This window comes from Drosophila albomicans, chromosome 2R, assembly GCF_009650485.2.
Source record: "Drosophila albomicans strain 15112-1751.03 chromosome 2R, ASM965048v2, whole genome shotgun sequence".
Taxonomy (NCBI): Eukaryota; Metazoa; Arthropoda; class Insecta; order Diptera; family Drosophilidae; genus Drosophila; species Drosophila albomicans.
In genome coordinates, this window is record NC_047631.2 from 12,484,192 (window position 1) to 12,504,096 (window position 19,905).

General features: G+C 41.4%; 4 protein-coding genes across 5 annotated transcripts; 3 read left to right on the forward strand and 1 right to left on the reverse strand.

The window, feature by feature from the left end:
* The first annotated feature begins 100 nt into the window (after positions 1-100).
* On the forward strand, positions 101-12,952 carry LOC117576682 (uncharacterized). The gene is made up of 4 exons (XM_034261678.2): positions 101-665; positions 10,299-11,755; positions 11,817-12,062; positions 12,124-12,952. The coding sequence occupies exons 2-4, from the start codon at positions 10,304-10,306 to the stop codon at positions 12,250-12,252; spliced, it is 1,827 nt and encodes a 608-aa protein (XP_034117569.1). The 5' UTR covers positions 101-665; positions 10,299-10,303; the 3' UTR covers positions 12,253-12,952.
* Positions 12,953-12,991: 39 nt separating this feature from the next.
* On the forward strand, positions 12,992-14,322 carry LOC117576684 (uncharacterized). The gene has a single exon (XM_034261680.2). The coding sequence runs from the start codon at positions 13,306-13,308 to the stop codon at positions 14,302-14,304; it is 999 nt and encodes a 332-aa protein (XP_034117571.1). The 5' UTR covers positions 12,992-13,305; the 3' UTR covers positions 14,305-14,322.
* A 135-nt stretch (positions 14,323-14,457) lies between these two features.
* Positions 14,458-16,949, forward strand: LOC117576683 (stabilizer of axonemal microtubules 1). 2 transcript variants are annotated; one of them, XM_034261679.2, is made up of 4 exons: positions 14,458-14,649; positions 14,720-15,718; positions 15,769-16,231; positions 16,596-16,949. In XM_034261679.2, exons 2-4 carry the CDS (start codon positions 14,756-14,758, stop codon positions 16,652-16,654), a joined length of 1,485 nt encoding a protein of 494 aa, XP_034117570.1. In that variant the 5' UTR covers positions 14,458-14,649; positions 14,720-14,755; the 3' UTR covers positions 16,655-16,949. The 2 variants fall into 2 exon arrangements, with proteins under 2 accessions (XP_034117570.1, XP_051863276.1); XM_052007316.1 differs by lacking the exon at positions 14,458-14,649 and having other exon boundaries at positions 14,708-15,718.
* LOC117576678 (WD repeat-containing protein 3) lies at positions 16,681-19,877 on the reverse strand. The gene is made up of 2 exons (XM_034261672.2): positions 19,628-19,877; positions 16,681-19,571 (listed from the first exon to the last, which is right to left on the reverse strand). The coding sequence occupies exons 1-2, from the start codon at positions 19,783-19,785 to the stop codon at positions 16,952-16,954; spliced, it is 2,778 nt and encodes a 925-aa protein (XP_034117563.2). The 5' UTR covers positions 19,786-19,877; the 3' UTR covers positions 16,681-16,951.
* Positions 19,878-19,905: the final 28 nt, after the last annotated feature.

The following is a 19,905-nucleotide window of genomic DNA, read 5'->3' on the forward strand; positions in this document are numbered from 1 at the left end:
ATTTACGTTATCTTTTGAGAAGCGGCACAACTCTGGTTGCAAAAATACCGCAAAGTAAGTAGTTAGAGTATCGGTATATTTGGGTATTCAACTTGTGGGCACACTGCTGGCAGCTGTCGAGCGGAAAACGCAGCAAACAAAAGTCGCGGCGCAGTTACAAAAGGAAATCGAGATTAATTTGTACAAAGCGTACAAATACTAATGCAAATAAAAAAGCATTAACAAATTGCGATAAATAAAGTTAGTTAAGTGTGAGTGTGCTGCTTGCTGTTGTAAAGTGAAGAATATACATATAATTATCCAGCCAGCTAGCCATCCATCGATTTGCGTAGCTAGCAAAATAGCACTGCAATTTGCAGCTGCCTTTTTTCGTGTTGTTTTATTGTTGTCTCTGCCAGTGTATGTGTGTGACGCACGCACACTAACATCTAGTGGCTAGTTTGAAGAGCGCGCGCGGCAAAAACGTTTTCGCTATTGTGTAGCGTGAGTGTGTGTGAGTGAGTATTAGTCATTTTGGCCTGGCCTGTTGGTCGTTGGTCTTGTGTCTTGGGTCCGGTCTTGGCTTTTGTTTGTTAACCCGTAACACATTTGGAGCGCATCAGCAGCATAAATAAAACAACAACAACAAAACAGCAGCGTCGTCGTTACGGCCAAATCAGCAAAAGGTTAGTTACCCGCCTTATCATTAATTTTAATTGCCAATTCATTCGCGAGGGGTTTGTTCTAATGCTAATAAAAAACGTAAAAAAGTATAAACCATTGAATGACGAATGCTTCTCTCCCTCTGCTCGTTTTTTACTTGATTAAACTGCTCAGCAAGGTCGACTTATTGTTGCACACATATTTACTATACAAATAGTATATTTATTTATATACACACAAACATATTTATCGTACGCTTTGTAAGCATGTAAGACGCGTTCAACTATTGTACAATAAAAAAAAAAATATTTCACATTGCATAATATTGTTGTGTGCTGCGTTATTTGTTGTTTGATTTGTGGATTAGTTGAAATATGAATAGGAACAAATACAACTGCAAATATATGATTGAGTGTGTGAGCGTGTTGTTGTTGTCCACTTTGACAGGACTTGAGTTTACTTGACACTACTTCCCTCTGAGCATTTCCACTCTGTCAAGCAATTCGTTTTCATTCTGAAGCAGCAGCAGGTGTTGCATGTTCTGCTTCCGTCTGTTACATTCACTTTCCAACTCACTGAGTTTGCCACAAGATGCAGAAGGCTGCCGCTTTTGACAGCTGGCAGAAGTTATCGATAAGTTCTTGAAAGGGTTTCTCTTCTTGCTTTTTGTGTAATTATTATATCGTCTTCCATTTTGTGATAGCGTCGCGTTGTACAAAACAGGAAACGACAAGTGTATAACACATGCACAACTACAAACACACTTACAAGCAAACACTCTCACACATGAGCAAATTTATCGCATAGCCATTTGCTGCACGTTTTGCTTTCTCTTATTTTTGCTGTTGCTAGAATAAATAGATAGCCACATAAATCTATCTGCTACAACATTATCAATCATATGTTAATTATAGAGATTCCCTATGATAAAAGCGCATTTATTGATAAACTAAAAGTTAATTTCAACAGCATTTTATCAGCTTAATTAAATATATTGACAAGTGTGATTGTATGCATTCATGCGTTAAGCTTTCTGTTCAACTTTGACCTAGATTGCGCCTTGCAACGCATGAATGCGAACGTAAAATTCCGAATCCAGCGAATATGATGAATGCTCAACTCTCTTGCTCTCTCTCTCTGCACCCGCGATGATTTGTTACAAGCAAACGTGCAGTTTAAGCAAATACATTTATCTTTTTTCATTCTCAACCACCTGACGTTATTCAAAAACAAAAACTAACAAGTAAGAAAGCTACAGTCGAGTGTACTCGACTGTGAAATACCCGCTACGCATTTTGAATAAAAGAAATATATTTTGCGGTATTTTTTTCAAAATATACGGAATATACTACTAAAATACTAAAAATATACCGAATGGTATATTTGGTATATCGACATAGTACCGCATTCGAAATATACCATAGACGGCACAAAACACCAGATTGTCAGCCAAAGCAACTCAGACCCCTAGTAAGTAGGCGTTTTTGCCATACAAAAGTATTTCTTTAATAACTTCGACAATTTCTATCTGATCGCAACTAAATTTTCAGGAATCATAACTACTATAGTAATTATTGTATATACCAACTCTAGCTTTAAAATTGCGCTTGTTATTCGATTTTTTTGATTTGCGGGGGCGGAAGTGGGCGTGGCAAAATTTGAAACAAAATTGATCTGCGTGCAAACATAACAAATGCTGTCGAAAAAAAATGATAGCTCTATCTCTTATAGTCTCTGAGATCCAGTGTTTCATACGGACAGACGGACATACGGACATGGCTAGATCGTCTCGGCTGTTGACGCTGATCAAGAATATATATACTTTATAGGGTCGGAGATGCCTTCTTCTACCTGTTACATACATTTCCTGCCGGCACAAAGTTATAATACCCTTCTACCCTATGGGTAGCGGGTATAAAAAGAGCGAAGACGCCCAGCTGGCATACAAAACAAAAGGAGCAATGCAAACTGTTATATAGAATGCTGTTATATACAATAAGTAGAATAAAACTAACTATTATACGTATTCCATTTGCAGCGCATTTAATGGCTTTAATCTATGAATGATTTCATACTTCTTTAAATATGTGAATTTTAAATTGTGTATTTTATGTTTCATTTATAACCAGTTCTGATGCTCTTTTTATTTTCTGCTTTCTGCTGAACTTCTTCTGATGGGGGGCGAGTTTAAGTCGTACTGATTATTCCATTTGCTTTTCACACACACCTTCGCATAACAATCGCATGCTATTTAAATGGATTTTCATTTTCACATTCGCATTCACATTCGTATTCGTAATTTTAACTCGTGTTTTTGTATTTTGCCAGATCTCTAAATACCGCATGTGTCTGTGTGCGTGTTTGCTATGACAGACAACAAAAGATTGTGACGTTTGTGCACGTTTTAAACTTTTCAATTTTTCGTTTTTTCTCGTTTGTTGTTTCTTTTTGTGTGGTTGTGCAAATATGTCAAACATTTGCGCAAACTACACAAATTTGCGTAAATTGTTATGTGTCGCATATCAAACTGTGTTCACAACAACAACTGTATTGATATGCGACTATGAAGCAGACACCTTGACCTTAGAAGGCGCCACAAAGGAAGTTTGCTTTCATTTTAAGGATAGTGAGCGAATGTGCTCTTCATAAGAAGTTTAATACATCTTCTATGTATAAAGTTCTTTGTCCTGACTAACTTATTTACTATCTGATTGAACCTCAGCCGACAGCACAAATGGTAAATGCTAGAAGTTTGTAATTTTTACCCAACATTGTTTGCGCAAATTAATCTATTAAACCATATTAAATCACTAATTAAAAATTGTATGACAACAATCTACTTACAAGCTAGAACTGTAGATTGTTCAATTTAAAACCTAATATAAAATAAAGTCAGATTTTCACCGCTAACATATGTACTAAGAATTTCTCAAGATTCTGGTAATTTGTCTGATTCATTTCAAAGTTACAAACCATATAATAAAATATTATCCTAATGTGTGGTAAATTCCCTATTGTAAGTATGTTATGTATGAGCTAATTTCTTTGAAATACGTATTTTTGAATATGACGATAATTGCTGATTTCTTTGGTTAGAGAAATATTTAAATTTATAAAAAGTGTTTCATATAAATTAATTTTGAAGTATATTTATCATTTTTCTGCGTAAAGCACTTGAATAGAAAAAAACAAGTACTTATTAGTCAATCAGTCTCTGTTTTTCTCTTTCACTTTCCGTCATTCTAAAGAGCTTACCAGTCATCATAATTATGAGATCTTTTCCAAAGACCTTAACCTCAACGTCAAACAAAACACATTCACTGTGCGACCCAAAAGCCTCCCACCCCCTCCCATTTTGGAACTGAGTCAACGCTTTTTATGTAAATTGAATGAACTTTTTGCTGTGTTTTTAATAACTTAAATAGCATTAAGTAATGTGCGTGTTCTCTTGGGCACGTTCCCTCACAGACTGCTTCCTACTTATAATATATGTTCATATAATTTGGCAAGTTCAACGTCAGAGCTGAAATTGAGGCGTTCCTGTATGTGAAGAGATATAGCATATAGTATATATATCTTTGTGTAAGGGTGTGTCTGGCTGTAAGTTCATTAAATTCTTTATTTGCCGCAATAAATTCAATTTAAGTTCGAGACGTTTTTTTGATGGCGCTTCGAATGGCGTTTCAATTACGTATTGCTTTACTATATAACGTATTCCTTACATATCTGCATATTTGTAATAGTTAGTTAATTGTTATTGCAATACTTATCAGCATTGAAACTAAGCATGACAAGGAAATATGCATAGAATAGAAATATGCATAGAATTTAGAAATTACTTTAAACTTCAAAAGCGAAAATAAATAGTGCAGACGATCAGTTGAGTCCATAAACTTGACTGCAAAAATGTAGAATTTATGGCATGAAATACAAATCTAAAATATCATAAAACTGTCTTAGCTAAGTATATTATCTACCTAAAAATGAAAGTGGCATAGATTGTAGATTAGATTAGATTGGGTAGCCAAATAAAAACATTGCTGCAAGGGTATTGATCTAGTAAGCAAGCAATTTGTTTTCTTGTTTATTTGATTATTTTTCTAGCATTTTAACAATTGAAAATAAAAGCTCAAGGTCATTGAATGTGGTTGTTGTTGCTGGTGTTCGATATTGTTGATTTTGTTTTGGGTTTGCCAATTGACGAAATGTCGAGCAATCAACAATTGCTGCCCAGTGCCAAAAGCAGTCTCGAAGTGAATACAATACGAACAATAATAATAATATAAAATAGAGCATAGAAAATTGTCTCTTTGAAACGTCGTTTATAGTTAATCAATTATTTACTTAAGAGTCCATTTGTGATAATGTTCATGAACTCTATTATGAGTGTGCACTGAATGTGTGTGTGTGTGTGTGTGTCTTGACAATGCTTGACGAAGTGATCGACCGACCTACACGTATTTGCTCTCACTTTGCTATCATTTCTGAGATGCTTTCACACACACACACACAACAACAATAGCAAGTCTGAAAGAGAAAAAAGCACTTTCTTTTGTTCAGCTGAGTTCTGCTTTGCCTTTCTTACAAGAGCTTTGAGAGCGCGCGTGGTTCAAGTTTTATGAGTACTTTAAGTAAAAGTTGTCGCCGGTTCATGATTAACCTGAGCACATATCTGTATCTGTGTGCCTCGTCAAGTTGAAAGCGCCATTGACCCACGCAAATTTGCGAAGCTACTACAACTAAAAATCATAAAATTAACAAGTTCATGGTGACACTCAACTTTGGCATACCCTTGCTGGAAGTGCAGGGTATAATAAAAAGCATAAAACTTGCATGTGAGTGCAACGAAACTACTTCCTAGTCAAATCATTTTACTTTGCGGGGCGGTTTCAGCTTTAACCGGTTGTCGCCGGCAACAATTTAACGAAAACCCCCAGAGAAGTACCACCCAACTATACACAAAGATATCTCTCTATGTATTATACCCTGTACATTACTGTGCACATGTGTGGGACAATGGCATTATAACAAACCTAGGCGTGACCTTAGCAGTGCATTAAGCTTTTACAACACTTTGCATACACACACACATACACACAAATACCTATGTAGGTATGTGTGAGCTTAGTTTGGACAAGGGCGACAATTCTACGGCCGTTAGTTTGGGTTTTACAAGGCTTAACATGTCATCCGAGTTGTTACTAATTTGTTAATTCTATTATTCGCTTTTAATTGGCAAAACCTGTTTCAAAATTAAAAAAAGAATTTTATAAATATATTTTTTGTAATCACTAGAAACTTGTGAACTTGAAATAATTTATAAATATTTGGCAAAATTCGTAATTTTAATTTAACATCATTTCGGTAAGATGACATCATGTTAAAGCACATTAAAAATGAAACTTGCTACTAACTAGCTAATGTGACGTATTAAGCGGAAGCTATTTATCAAACTGGCATAGAAATTAGATAGTTACCTAATATAAAAAGCTTTCAACTGTACTAGCATACGATATATATATTTGTACATTTTAATTTTATGGAACTGTAGGAAATATAAACTCGGATTTATCAGCAGCGGAAGGGAATGCTTGCGTAGGCATAGTTCACCAGTTTAATGAAAGGTCTTTGGGAAAGTACAAGCTCTGATCCGTCTACAACAAAAATGTAAGCGTCTTATCGCAATAATGTTTGAGTTGCCAAAACACTTTAAATGCAATTTCTGACGAGATTAACTCAAAAATACTTTTGTATATGAATCGAATATTAATCTTTTCGGGGACTACTTTGATTTGAAGCACAATTTTTGTTACAATAAAAAAACCCAAGTCGCTATGTTATTGATTGATTTTTAGTTTTAACGCATTATTATTAATATATTGAATAATATTAACATTCTCATAAACATTTCTTTCTTACCTTGTCGGAATTTAATTCAGCTCTAAAAAGGTTAAATGTGATTGAAATACTTTCCTTCTTTAAACAATTTATTTTGCCCCTATATTTGTAGAATGAAATGTCGAAAAATCTACTTAGCTATAGCTAACGTTCATCAATATAACGTGGAACTGACACGTTTGCACTAAAAATAGTTCTTTAGCTGCAGCTCTCTACGCTTTCCCCCTCTTCTTTAATCACATAATGCCTGTTAATTGATTGGAGGCACAATTTGAGCTGCTCTGCAATTGACGTAAAAGCTTTCATTGTTGTTGGATTAGACAAGGCAAAAACGAATACGATAATTGCATCTGTTGTGAGCTGATATATTCCGATATGCCGATTATATATGCAAACCCATTGGGGGATACATCCAGTGGATGCTCGTGTGTTAAATGGTACACATTGATTTAATTAGCAGGAAAAGCCCCAAAATTCAAATGCACTTGCCACAAGTTAAGCTCACGTAGCTAGGGGTAAAAGACACACAAATACAGATGATATACATGAGTTTATACCTATATATTCATGTACGTGTTCGTATACCCTTCAGAGGTGACTTTAATTAGATTGATTCTGTTAGTTCTGTAAGTGCTCATTGATGTTTTTGTCGAGCAAAACGTGCCACGTTCACAATAAAGAAGCTAATGAATTCGGTGATGTTCTGACACCTTTAATAGTTGAAAAGGGTATATATGAAATAAATATCGGTGCGGTATTAATCTTAAATTATACTAAATTAATTTACCGAAAAATACTGAAATATACCGATTGGTATGTTTGGTATATCGATAAAGTATTACCTTCAAAATATACCAAAAATATTATCGAATAATAAGTGCTGCCCAAAAATTGTATCTCTAACTCATTTAGTCTCGGTTCATATTGTCTCAGCTGTTGACTTTGATATTTACGTGGAATCTTAGTCTTCGTAGTAACTAGTTTTAGTTTGGGTTCGTGCTTGAAGTCTATTTCTATTTGATTGTGATGTAAATAGCATATGAACGGTATTCATCTAGACTTTTTAGATCCACAACAAAATTTACATGAATTTGGCATGCAATATTTGTGGCTCTTTTGTTTACACTTGGAAATGAAAGTTTATGAAATTTCTAAAAAGAATTAAGAAACAAAATATACTGCTAACAGCTGCTTCTGTTGAGAGTTGCGCATACAAATTGCAAAAATTGCTGCTTGAAGTTTGTGAACAATTATGAACAATAGATACTTTGTTCTCTGAGAGATTGTTATCTAAAGAGCATGCGAATTGATATTTATGCGGAGTAAAATCACATTTAGTCAAGCTGAACTGATTATTCAAATATATTTACGACGTTTTTAGTTCACACTTGATTATATCTGTCTCAATCTCAAGCTTTCTAAACTCTTTTGTTAGTGATTTATTTTTATGTATATTTTGTTAATATCTTAAACTCATTTTAAGTCAACAAGAGTGAAGTTAAAAAAAAAAACAAAACAAAATCAAGCTTATTCAACAACTTGCTCATTTTCTTTATATCTCAAAGTCGTTTGCTTGCATGTTCTGTCGGGTTTTTCCCATTCCGTGTCTAACTTTAATGCAAACAATGTTGCGCCATATGTCAAGTTACATATATGCATATTATCCAGGCGCAGTTCAGTATTTGCTCATGTGGCATGTATAATCGTGGCATGTGCAACAGTCAGCAAACAGCAAACAAAAGTGGCACACATTCATTCCACCGCCTAGCTACTTAGAATGCTTGACTCAATTTTGCCGACAGTTATCGAATAGCTGCCAGACTAATAAATACAAAATGCTCTCTATCTATGTATATGCATAATACACTCATAAATAAGTCCCATATACTATGTAATTAGCTATAGACTGGGCGGACTATTGTTTTTGTCAATATTTTCTGGGGAATTCGTCGTTTTGTGATGACGCAGCTGGAGGTCATTAGACAGCAGCATCATCATCATTATTATCAGCAACATCAGTAGCATTTGGCAAACGAAATACGTACTTAAAAAATGAATGAATTCTAGTAAAAGAATTTATTTGCTGCGTAAAATAAATGTATACGAATATTTGTTTTTGATAAGCACTCTTTCAGAGCATATGCGACTCTCAAGCTCTCGCTGGCGCCTGAATACGATTTATAATATTATTGTTGTTGTTAATGCAATCAGTCGTTCTGGGATGTGCCGACCACCAAATTGTTGTTCTTTTTTTTTAGCGTAATCGCCAACTGAACTCTTTATTTTTTTCGCGGAATTGCATTCCTCCCACATTTTTTTTGGTTCTCTGATCAAAGTTGAATTTGTTGCCCATTGTTGAATTTTTTTTGTGGGCGTCCTATTCGCTTTATATTGATGACGTAAATGCTAGGCAGCTAAATTGTATTTTAATAATTTATTTATTTATTTGTTGTTTTTCTTTCTGTTCAATTTTTGTGCTTTTTTTACTATTCTCTTGTGGCTTGTTGATCGATTTGCTTTTTACGTTTTAAACATTTCCCCATTGATGATGATGGATGGCTTCGGCAATTAGAAGTGTTTATTTAATATTAATCAGCTGTCGAGTTTAGTTGCAGCTCAACAACAGTCGATTGCAATTTAACAATAAAAGTGTTACGCGATTTAACAAATTAGTGTCATTGCAGACAGTTGTTTCAATTGTAAGAGTTACGTTTTCATTTTTGCCAATCTATAAAGTGATTTTATTCAGGTTACGCTGTAAAGTGTTTTGTTATTTTTCGTGATCCATTAAAATTGCTCTAGAAATAAACAATATGCGCATTCTGTCTGGAAATAACTTTTGTGCTTATTTTCATTTGTGAAAATTGCACAATTTTAATAATGTGCTAGAATTTAATGATTAAACAGTCAAGTGGAAAAAACACTCGAAATTAATTTGAATGTTTACGCTTAAAATTAAATAAAATGGTTGAATTGATTTAGAGCAAATATTTAAAATCGTAAAATATTAAAGCAATATCAAGATATAAATAAGTTATATATGGATTTGTTGATGCAAATGCAAACAAATATTTATAATAATTATATAGGCTAATTGAACTTGAAAAACATTTATTTATCTGTTTTTTAGTACTTTTTTATAAAGAGATTTAGTGTAAAGTGTTTTTTCTGTTTGAACTGTAGCAAGTTTGATATAATTTATATATTCCCAGTCAATAATAATATTCTTCTTTGAATTGAAACTATTTGCGTGTTGAACAGAGATGAGATCTGAAAATTAATGCTGAAGTGAAGATGTGAATAATTTACTTATATTATTCTCAGTCTCAAATTATTAAGAACTGTTCAATATTCATCTTAGAAAATACATTTATTTCTATACTGAATGGAGGCAATTAAAGTAGATGTATTTCGAAAAGCTTTCAAGCGTTTTAAGTGCAAACTAATTGAGACAAATGCTGTGCGTGAAGAGAAGTGTTTTTCTGTGGTGTCTGTTGACAATTCAGCAACACACACAGAAACCTATGTTAATAAAATTTTGAGTAGGAATATTCCGGCTTTACATGTCGTATTTTTTGGAGAGAGATGTCAGAATTCTAGGGAAACGACGCTCCACACATCACTTAGAATCATTTCTTATCGTTGCTTATCATCATTCACACCGCAAACGATAAGCGTTATCTCCTAAGGCGCATCTCTTGAGCGGTATTAACGACAAATTACTCGCAGTGTGCTGATGTATTCGATTTCAATTGCAGGCACAATGACCATACCATCGAGACCAGCGCCAGCGCCGCCAGGATCGCGAGGCCAAAGCGCAGCGGCGGGTGCGAATGCGAGTCTGGAGCAACTGCGACTGCAACTGCAACAGCAACATCTGCAGCAGCAGCAGGCAGCCAACGGCGGGTTGCAGAAGTTGACCATCAAGTTGCCACCGCCACCGAAGGGACCAATGCAACAACAGCATCAGCAAAAGTGGAACAACAACAACAACTTCTTTGATGTGGATAGCAGCAGCACAACAACGGGATCAAGCATAACGAGAAAGTTTCCCCAAGCACGCTACACTCCAGCGACCAATTGGAATGACTCACCATTCGATAGCGCTGCTGGGAATGGCAACAGCTTTAAGAAGATGCCGCCGCCGCGACCGCCACCGCCAAAAGTGCAGGTCAATGGTCGCAAAATGACGACGACGTCGACGACGAGTGGTGCTGTTGGCGGTGGCAGTGGCGGGGGAGCTGGTGGCATCATTAGCAACATATTCAATCGCAAAAAGTCGACGACGGCAACGGCATCGGCTGCTGCTTCCAAGGCCGCAGCGCAGAGTCGCGTCTACGGCCTGAGCAGCGGTCATGCCGGGGCAGCCACGTCCTCGACTGCAGCAACGGCTACGTCAACGTCGAGTGCCAATCTTTACGATTGGAATGCGGCGTGGAATACGGCGAGCACAACGACCACGTCGATGACAACAACGAATGTGACCAAGAACAGCTATCGAAGTGAGGCAGATGCACAGCTCATCAGCTTTGATTCGCCGCCATCATCGCCCACATTCACACAGAAGTCGAACAGTGATTGCGTCAGCGTGGATAGCTTCAGCTCGGACAGCAATTTCAGTTCGCCCAACAATGGCAGCGTATCGCAGCCGGAGAGCGGTTTTGAGGATGATTACACACGGTCACGACCGGCCACACAGAGCCCCCTGGTGGATCCATGGGAAGCGGTGGACAACAACATCTATGGTGGTGGCGTTGATAGCTTTGGTGCGGCGCCAGTGCGTCAAATGCAGACGACGCAGTACCAGCAGCAGCAGCAATCTATGCGCAGCTCGGATAATCCGCTGTGCAATGGTCGCAGTCTGTTGCCGCCCACACAATCGCTGAGCATGCCCACCATCATCAAGCCGAAGATCTCGGCCAAGCCCAAGGCGCCAAAGCCGCCGCCATTCATTGGCCAGCCACCGACGTTTGCCTATGGCAACAGCACGCCACCATCGCCACCCATGCCCAAGGGTGCTCCACCGCCGCTGTCAGCAGCAGCTGCCTCTGCGGCTCCGGCTGGTCACATTTCGCTGCTGGACGTGATCTCGGGCAAAGTGGATGCGTTGGCGTTGAGCAACGGCAGCTCGGGTTATGTGGAGGAGGCTCAGCTGGCATATTGCGTAGCGCTCTATGACTTTGATGGCGTCGAGGAAGGCGATCTGAGCTTTAGAGTAAATAAAAAGTATATATGAAATAGTTGCAACTTTATTAACACAGCTTTCCACTTTGCAGGAGAACGAAAAAATCTATCTGCTGGAGCAGCCCACCGAAGAGTGGTTCCGAGGACGCACGCGTGCTGGCTGCGAAGGTCTATTTCCGGTTAATTATGTGGAAGTCAAGGTGCCATTGGGCGGTGCTGCGGAAAGTGTAGCTCAGTCCCATCAACAACAGCCACCGCCACAACAACAACAGCACGCGACGATGGTGCGTTGTTTGTATAATTTCCCTGGCGAGGTGGAGGGAGATTTGGCCTTAAGAGTAAGTACTTGGAAGTACTTTCATCATTCAACATCGATATTAATGCATTTGTGCTTTGCAGGAGAACGAACTGGTCAATGTGCTTTATCGTATCAACGAGGATTGGCTTTATGGCGAGGTGAATGGACGACAGGGTCAATTCCCGGCCAATTTCCTAGAGTATCAGCCCGAAAATCTGCCCACGCTGTGAGGGCAATCAATAAAATAAAAATAAAGAGAAAAACAATACATATTAACGATAATATCAAAAAGCAGTTGGAGCAGAAGCAGGAATAGAAAAAAGCAAAAACTATATTTAAATAGCTATTATACAAGGAATTCTATGTCGATAAGGGCGAAGCAGCATAATGTTGTTGGAACTGAACCATATTGTATTTCCACCAACACAAACCGAAAGAAACACACACAAAACACAAAGCGATTAACTAATTATACATACACAAAAACATGATATTTCTGTTAAGATTAATTAGCGACTTTAGGAATTATTTTAACAAATCCATTTTAATGCTATTGCATCGAATCAAAATGCTGAATTGGCTTTGAAAATAAAAAGAATTGTTTGATTTCCATTCGATTGTTAATGTAATTTATTTGTTTATAGCTTTGCGCGCGTTTTGATAAATGTTTATGTAAATGCTTTTTTTTTTGGATTTAGTTCCCGTTTTAGTTTATAGTTAACTAGTTAGGCAAACCGTTTAAACCATTTCCAATATTGCTGCATAATCTGATTAACTTATATGAACGATGTGTGTGCTATCCGAAAGACGGAACGAAAGAAATTAGCTCTTAAGCTATAGAACCTAGTTAGATATTCAGGCAACTAAGTATACACATATGTATGTCAAACTATACGATGAACTGAAATAAATGTAAACCAATTATAAAAATACACAATACTCAATTGGTAGCCAAGCGCTGCTGCTGTGTCACATCGTTGTGTGTGCCACGGTGGCAGGCAGAGGCAGACACTAATGCTGATGCTGAGTGTTGCCTAAGACCGACCATACGTGACCTTTAATTGGCCACATCCTGCTCGAGGTGCTACTGCTTTCGACTGAATATGGCGGATCTAGAGAGGACAACTCGATAAAACCCGCAAGGCCCTGGTGTCAATCGCAACCGTGCCAATGGGCCCGCATGGCAGCTGCGTGAATTTTGCTGTCTTCGAACGGTGACCTCCGGATACCTGGCGACCTCCGGTTGCAAATTTACAAATCGCCTTGCCGTGATACTGGGGGCTATGTCACGGGCGACCTACCCGACCCCTGCACTCGTGGGAATCAAAACTAGAATGAACAAAAACCGAAAACAACCAAAACCAAAACAACAACAATATAATAATGACCAGCCAGTGGAACGAATTCGTCTCTGCGGTGCGGCCAAGAAGCGTTTCCATCATTTCGTGCGTACCGGGATGAATCCAGATGAGGCTAGACTGCGGGCTTTACAACCAATGAAGTTTGACAAGAAATCTAAACAACAGGGTAAGCAGCCGATTCGCAGGCCACCTCAGCAACAGGATAACTACGATGAGTCACCAGGCAACTGGCAAGAATCAATTCAGCCGCTCATGTCCATCTCGTTGCCGACGCCTCCTTCATCAGCGCCAAGCGATCGATTGCCAGTGCAAGCGCGTCTTGGAGCACCAGTATTACGAGGACCTGCTGCAAGGCCTGTTGTGCAGCAACCGGTACAAGAGGAGCCACAATGCCTCAATTTGGCCATACTGCCGGGCGATTATCCCAGCGAACTGTGGAGTGTGCCGCAGCTGGAGGCGGTGCAGCAAAGTATTATCGATCTCATACAGCGGCAGGATGCGGACACCGTGAAACCACAATTCTCTGGCTGCCATTTTCGCCAAGGTTGGCTGTCGGTCAGCTGCCACGACATCGACACCGTCAACTGGCTGCGTGCCATGGACACGCGACTGCGTCCCTGGGAAGGCGCCTCGTTGCAGGTAATACCCGAGACTGAAGTGCCCTTCAAGCGCGTCTTTGCGGGCATCTTTCCAGCACTGGCGACGAGTTCGGTGAAGTATTCGCTGCGTCTGATTGATGAGCAGAATGAGGGACTTGCTGTCGACGATTGGCACATGCTTTATCGTGCACAGTCGGGACCTCTCATGAAACTTATTATATCGATCGATTCGCAGTCTGCCGAGATGCTCAGGCAACGTGGCTACTACCTCAACTACGGATTTAGCAGTGTTCGATTTCAACCAATGGAAATGTCTAAATAAAGTATTATTGAAAGTAAATGTTTAATATTTTAATGTATAGAGTGGGTGATGAGATCTGTTAATGTTGAATATTGAACACAGTTGCCTGTGGAGCAAAGTTCAAACGAGACTCGACATTTTTTATGTCTTCCGTAGCCGGGAGCCTCAGTATAATCTGTAAATACTTCATCGTTGTATGTCAAAGCAAAATTTTATATTTTTTTCTTTTTTCGGATGTGTTAACGATACAGCAATTATTCTGTACTCGGGGCAAACAAAATTATTTCCTTTAACAATTCCTTAAGGATCTTGGTATTACACGCTCTTCAAAAGAAGCGTGCGACAAAGCACGCTTTCTTAAACCAGGTGGGTGGACAAGATCTAAGAGACCTGTTTTTTAAGGCGCTTATACATACTATAAAAGGATCGTCTGCAGGTTTAATTGTTTGATTTTTGGTTCGGCCTGCGAGCAATGTCTGGCGACTGCAATGCATGCCCCACATCCTGTGATCCTTGCCAGGCGCCCGTGGACTATCCACCATGTCCACCCGGCGCCTCGTGTCCGCCCTGCGATTGTGGCGACTACTCCGGCTGTTGCTATCAGCAGCCAGCACGCACGCTGCCCATAATCCCACAGTCGCATCTAATGCGCTCCAATGCACCCATGGACACAAACACTATCTACAGACGCTCCTATTACGGCAACAGTGGCCCCGGTCTGGCCGCCGTCTCGGTGCGCCCCTGTAATCATATTAGCGCCAATACTGCTCCCATGGAGAAGTGCACTGTTCAGAAGTTAAGCTACATGCCGCCGTGTCCCTCGCAACGCACGATGCCCATTTTGCCGGCGGAGAGTGGGCTGCGCTTTGAGGGTCCCATTTATGCGATGACTTCTCAGAAGCACGACTATGTGCCCAAGGGGAATGTGAAGCGTGCTCCTTGCCTGCCACATGTGGCTATTTGCACCTCGACAGCGCCCATGGAACGATGTACCATACAGAAGTTGAGCTACATGCCGGTGGATGTTTGCGCAAATCCGCCGCCCAAGCTAATGCCACAGAATTCGCACTATTGCAAACCCGTCGGACCCATGGAACGTTGCTCGGTGCAGAAGCTGTCTTATATGCCAGTCTGCATACCACCCAAGGAGCCAACACCCTGGGCTGATAAGATACGCTGTGTGCCGCCCAACTATCAGAACATTTGTACCACGTACAACTTGAGCTATATGCCCAATTGCAATGCCGGACGCACTGCACCCATGCTGCCCATGAACAGTCTGAAGTTTCTGGGTAACGATGCTGGCGCCTCCAGCACCATTTATAAGCTCAGCTACATGCCCGTGGATGCGTCGCGCACCAAACCGATGCCCATCATGCCACGCGACACATTCCGTCGTGCCACGGAGCCTCTCGAGCGTTGCACCGTGCAGAAGGTGAAGACTATATTCCTCTTCAAACTCTCGCTAATTTACTAGTCCCACAGCTCTCGTATCAACCCAGTTGCACAGAACGCACACCACCCATACGGCCCATGGAGAATGGACTGCGCTTCGATGGACCCATGTATGCCATGACCACACAGAAGCACGATTTTGTGCCCAAACCACATGTGCGTCGTGCTCCCATTATGCCGCTCACGGCTTTCTGTCGTCCAAGCACCGCCATGGAGCGTTGTACCGTCAACAAGCTGAGCTATATGCCAGTGGATGTAACGTGCTTCCCACGACCCGATCCGGTCAAGCCGCGCCAGGGCTTCTGTCGCAACAGCGGGCCCATGGAGAACTGCACCACCTACAAGCTGAGCTATCTGCCCAACTGTGTGCAGCCCAAGGAGCCGCTGCCCTGGGCCCGTGCTACCACCTACTGCCGACCCAGCGGCGCTATGGAGAAGTGCTCTATACAGAAGCTCAGCTACGGGCCACCTGGTGCCTTTCAGCGTTGCGGTGGTGAGTATAGTGAGAGGAGTATGGGAGGGTTATTTTTATTTTTAGTTAGCCTGGACGACGATAGAAAAACTATTACATTACATTTTTTAACTAACGGACTAAGGCATCTTTAAATAGATTTGGATATGGCAATAAGGCGATATTACCTTGTCAGGTGGAGACTGCCTGCTCGCTTATATGAACGTTCTTAAAATTAGAGCTAGATATACAAACCATCCATTCCGTTCCTAAGACATTTTTCATTAAAGTTTTTTCAAATTTAGACATTTTCATAGAGTAGCTTTTTGGAGTTAAATCTTGCCAATCTTTTCCCTCTAGCCCAAATCACGACTACTAATGCTAACCATCGTTGCATCTCTCACAGGTCCTTGTGGCAATGCACCCGCCGATGCTGGCAGCTATCCAAAGGCTGGCATTTGTTGAATCGGAAATACTTTTTCATTGCTCCCTATGCCGCACGTCAGACGTCACTGTCGTCACTTTTGTCCAGTTTTTGTTGTGTGTTTTATGTTTTCCAAATTATCGACCACAGACAACACGCTACTCTTCACACACCCCGCTCCTCCCCAATCAGATACACTCACCATTTCACTCTTTTATCTCTGTTGATTACACCCGCTTCCTGGCTAAAATTGCAAGTGATGCTCGTTTGTGTTACAATAATGCATCTTATTATTGTAGATTATCTTGATAAAATTAAAGTCCTACATTAAACACATCTTAAACCATTTGTATCTGGATGCGCCGCTTAACCGCTTGGCGTCGCTTCTTCTCGTTCTTTCGCCTGATCTGTGTCGCCTCCCGGAACAGTTGGACGCCTTCTCGTTGCTCCACCTCGGACTGCAACAGCGACAGCGCATGCAGATTGTAGCCCATGACATCACGTAGTTGCTGCACATCACGCTTGAGCAGATCGAGCAGCTTGATCAGCAGAGGCTTCATCGCTTTGCTCGCTGCGATGGGTTTCATGTGCACCTTGAAGAGGAACACGGTAACGCGACACAGCAGTTCCAGTTCGTCGGGTCGTTGATTGATCAAAGCGGGCAGACGTTCGAGCAGTTCACAGACAATAGAGAAGGGAAGTAACAGCAGCGCTTCCTCCATGTCAGAGGTGCGTATGCGCACAAGTGTAGCGACCAGGAAATCATTGGGATTCTTCACTTGCAGCGCCAACATCAAAGGATGCGGCTCGGCCTTCTCTTCGGCTTCCAGCTCGAATTGTTTCGAGATCTCCAGGCATTCCATAATCGACTCGGCTGCCTGCTCAGAGCCAACAGTTTTGCGAGAGGGCAATTTCAGGCCAGGCAGCAGCGCCACAGTGTTGTCTTCGCCGGTGGCAAGTTGCTCGTTCTCCTGCTGCTCGCGTTCCTCTTCTTGCACATCCTTGAGCACAATGGTCTCGTCAGTGCGCTCATACATGCGCAGCGTGCGATCAGAGCCACAGCTCACCAAATAGCGACCATTGGGGGAGACAGCCAGACTGTGTGCCTCACCAATGTGACCGGGAAGAGTGAGAATCTTCTCAAAGGAGTCGCCATCCCATTGCTTCACTTTGCCATCCTTGCCGCAGCTGAAGAACATGTGTGTCTTGGGTATGAATTGTAGCGACATTACCGAGTCATCATGCGCAAAGATCGAACGATGACAATCACCAAAGTTGAGGCCCCAAATCTTAATATTACGATCCGCGGAACCGGTAGCAATCAATTGCGAGTCATAGGAAATATCCATGCAGAGCACTGGCAACTTGTGGCCGTAAAGGGAAAGATAGAATTTGAAGGTGTCCAGGAAAAAGACCTTAACAGTGGAATCCAACAAGCCCACGGCCAGATACTTCATGTCCGGACTGACGGACACACAGAGCACCGTCTCCTCCAGCTTCAGCGTATTTTTGTGTAGCAGTGACAGCACTTTGGTTTGGGCAGCTCCTTCGCCTGCATCGATGAGTTCAAAGCTCCAGATCTTCAGTGTAGTATCTCCACTACCCGTCACACAGCCTTTCTGATCTGGCAGCAGTGCAATGCTCCACAGTTCGCTCTCATGAGCGGGGATGCTCTCAACAATATCCGCAGCGCCGACATCCACAATGAGCAGTGCGCCACTCTTCATGCCCAGCAGCACATATCGATCGCCAGGCACAAAGCGTGAGCATAGAATGTAATCCGTGGACACTGTGCGCATACATTGCATAGCATCGCGATCCCAGAGCTTAAAGGAATCACCAGCACCTGAGCCAATGGCCAGCGAATCGTTACTGAAGCACACGGAACGCACCTCCGATTGATGTCCAAGTCGTGTGAGGGAGCGCAACACTTTGACACTGGTGTCTGCTGCCTTGCGGGACTTCAAGGATGCCTCTAGCGAGTAGAGGCAGAGACTGTTGTTGGACAAACTGACCAAAACTCGCAATTCTTTATTTTCGCCCAGCAGCACATCAATGGATTTGATCTTTTGCTTTGTCTTGATGCTTTCGAGGCGTTTGATTTCGTCGCTCAGCGACAGCTCTTTGGACAGCTGCTCATCGTCTTGTTCGTTGGCTTCAGCAGACTCGGCCTTCTTGCGAGCCTTTTTCAGCCGCTTGGCTAGACGACTTTTGGCCTCTTCGGGTGTGCAAATGTAAAAGCTCTCGATGAGATCATTGGTACCATGACAGCTAATCACACGCTCATTGGGATCGGCAACCAGATTGACAGTGCGTCCCTTGCTCGCTCGTTGAATGGTGCCACAGTTGCTGACACTCAACGGACTAATTGTATCCTCATCATCGATAGCCAAACCTTCTACAGCGGACTCCAATGTCTGACCATCGTTAGTGTCCCGTTTGCGCAGTCGATAAACATTCATGCCGCTCTCTCCAGCTCCAGCAACCATCAGATCATTTATAAAAGCCAAAGCCCAGATCTCCGTACGATTGTCAACAATGGTTTTGAAGCAGAACTGTGTTTCCAGATTCCAAAACTTGATTTGTGTATCCTTTGAGCAGCTGACCACCACATCCTGATCCACCAATCGCTGCAGAAAGTGTGCATCTGTAACGGCAGCATTATGACCACTGAGACGCTGTCGTCCAGCCTGCTCCACCACATCCACAACGACCAGTTCAGTGTCCAGACCCCCGCTAACCAAGCGCATACCATGTGCATCATACCGCAGTATGCTGACAGCATTCTTGTGCAGCGCCAACGAGCAGATAGCATCGTAATACGTGCGCGAGCTGAGATCGAAAATCTGAACCACGCCGTCCGCATAGCCAACGGCAATGTGCAGATGATCGGGTGAGACACGCAAGGCAGTAACTTCATGTTTTTCGCGACGCAGCGTCAGCTTACGATCGCCCATTCTATAAAATAATATCATTTATAATTGAAACACTATTAAATTAATTTCGGTGCTCACCGCAAGTCCCAGATAATCACATTCTCAGCTGCCGGAGCCGCAACGTAACGTCCCTCGCTTTTATCGACAACGGCGAAATTCACATTGCTACGACCAGATGCGATGATATTAAAACTGTCTATGACACGATACGCTAAATATTGTTTAGTTAAACCCATTTTAAACCATTTAAATGTACATAAACTAAAAACAAACACTCAATGTGCGCGCGTTGCACGTGTTGCCAATGTTATTGAAAAAGTGACTAAAATTGGACAAAAAATACCACTTATCGATAA

Excerpts from the sequence above, each read along its gene's own strand:
- LOC117576682 (XM_034261678.2), top strand. The coding sequence starts at position 10,304 with ATGACCATACCATCGAGACCAGCGCCAGCGCCGCCAGGATCGCGAGGC. Across the intron at positions 11,756-11,816 it reads AAGGCGATCTGAGCTTTAGA|GAGAACGAAAAAATCTATCT; the intron begins GTAAATAAAAAG and ends TCCACTTTGCAG. Across the intron at positions 12,063-12,123 it reads AGGGAGATTTGGCCTTAAGA|GAGAACGAACTGGTCAATGT; the intron begins GTAAGTACTTGG and ends TGTGCTTTGCAG.
- LOC117576684 (XM_034261680.2), top strand. The coding sequence starts at position 13,306 with ATGTCACGGGCGACCTACCCGACCCCTGCACTCGTGGGAATCAAAACT.
- LOC117576683 (XM_034261679.2), top strand. The coding sequence starts at position 14,756 with ATGTCTGGCGACTGCAATGCATGCCCCACATCCTGTGATCCTTGCCAG. Across the intron at positions 15,719-15,768 it reads AGCGTTGCACCGTGCAGAAG|CTCTCGTATCAACCCAGTTG; the intron begins GTGAAGACTATA and ends CTAGTCCCACAG. Across the intron at positions 16,232-16,595 it reads TGCCTTTCAGCGTTGCGGTG|GTCCTTGTGGCAATGCACCC; the intron begins GTGAGTATAGTG and ends CATCTCTCACAG.
- LOC117576678 (XM_034261672.2), bottom strand. The coding sequence starts at position 19,785 with ATGGGTTTAACTAAACAATATTTAGCGTATCGTGTCATAGACAGTTTT. Across the intron at positions 19,572-19,627 it reads GTGATTATCTGGGACTTGCG|AATGGGCGATCGTAAGCTGA; the intron begins GTGAGCACCGAA and ends ATTATTTTATAG.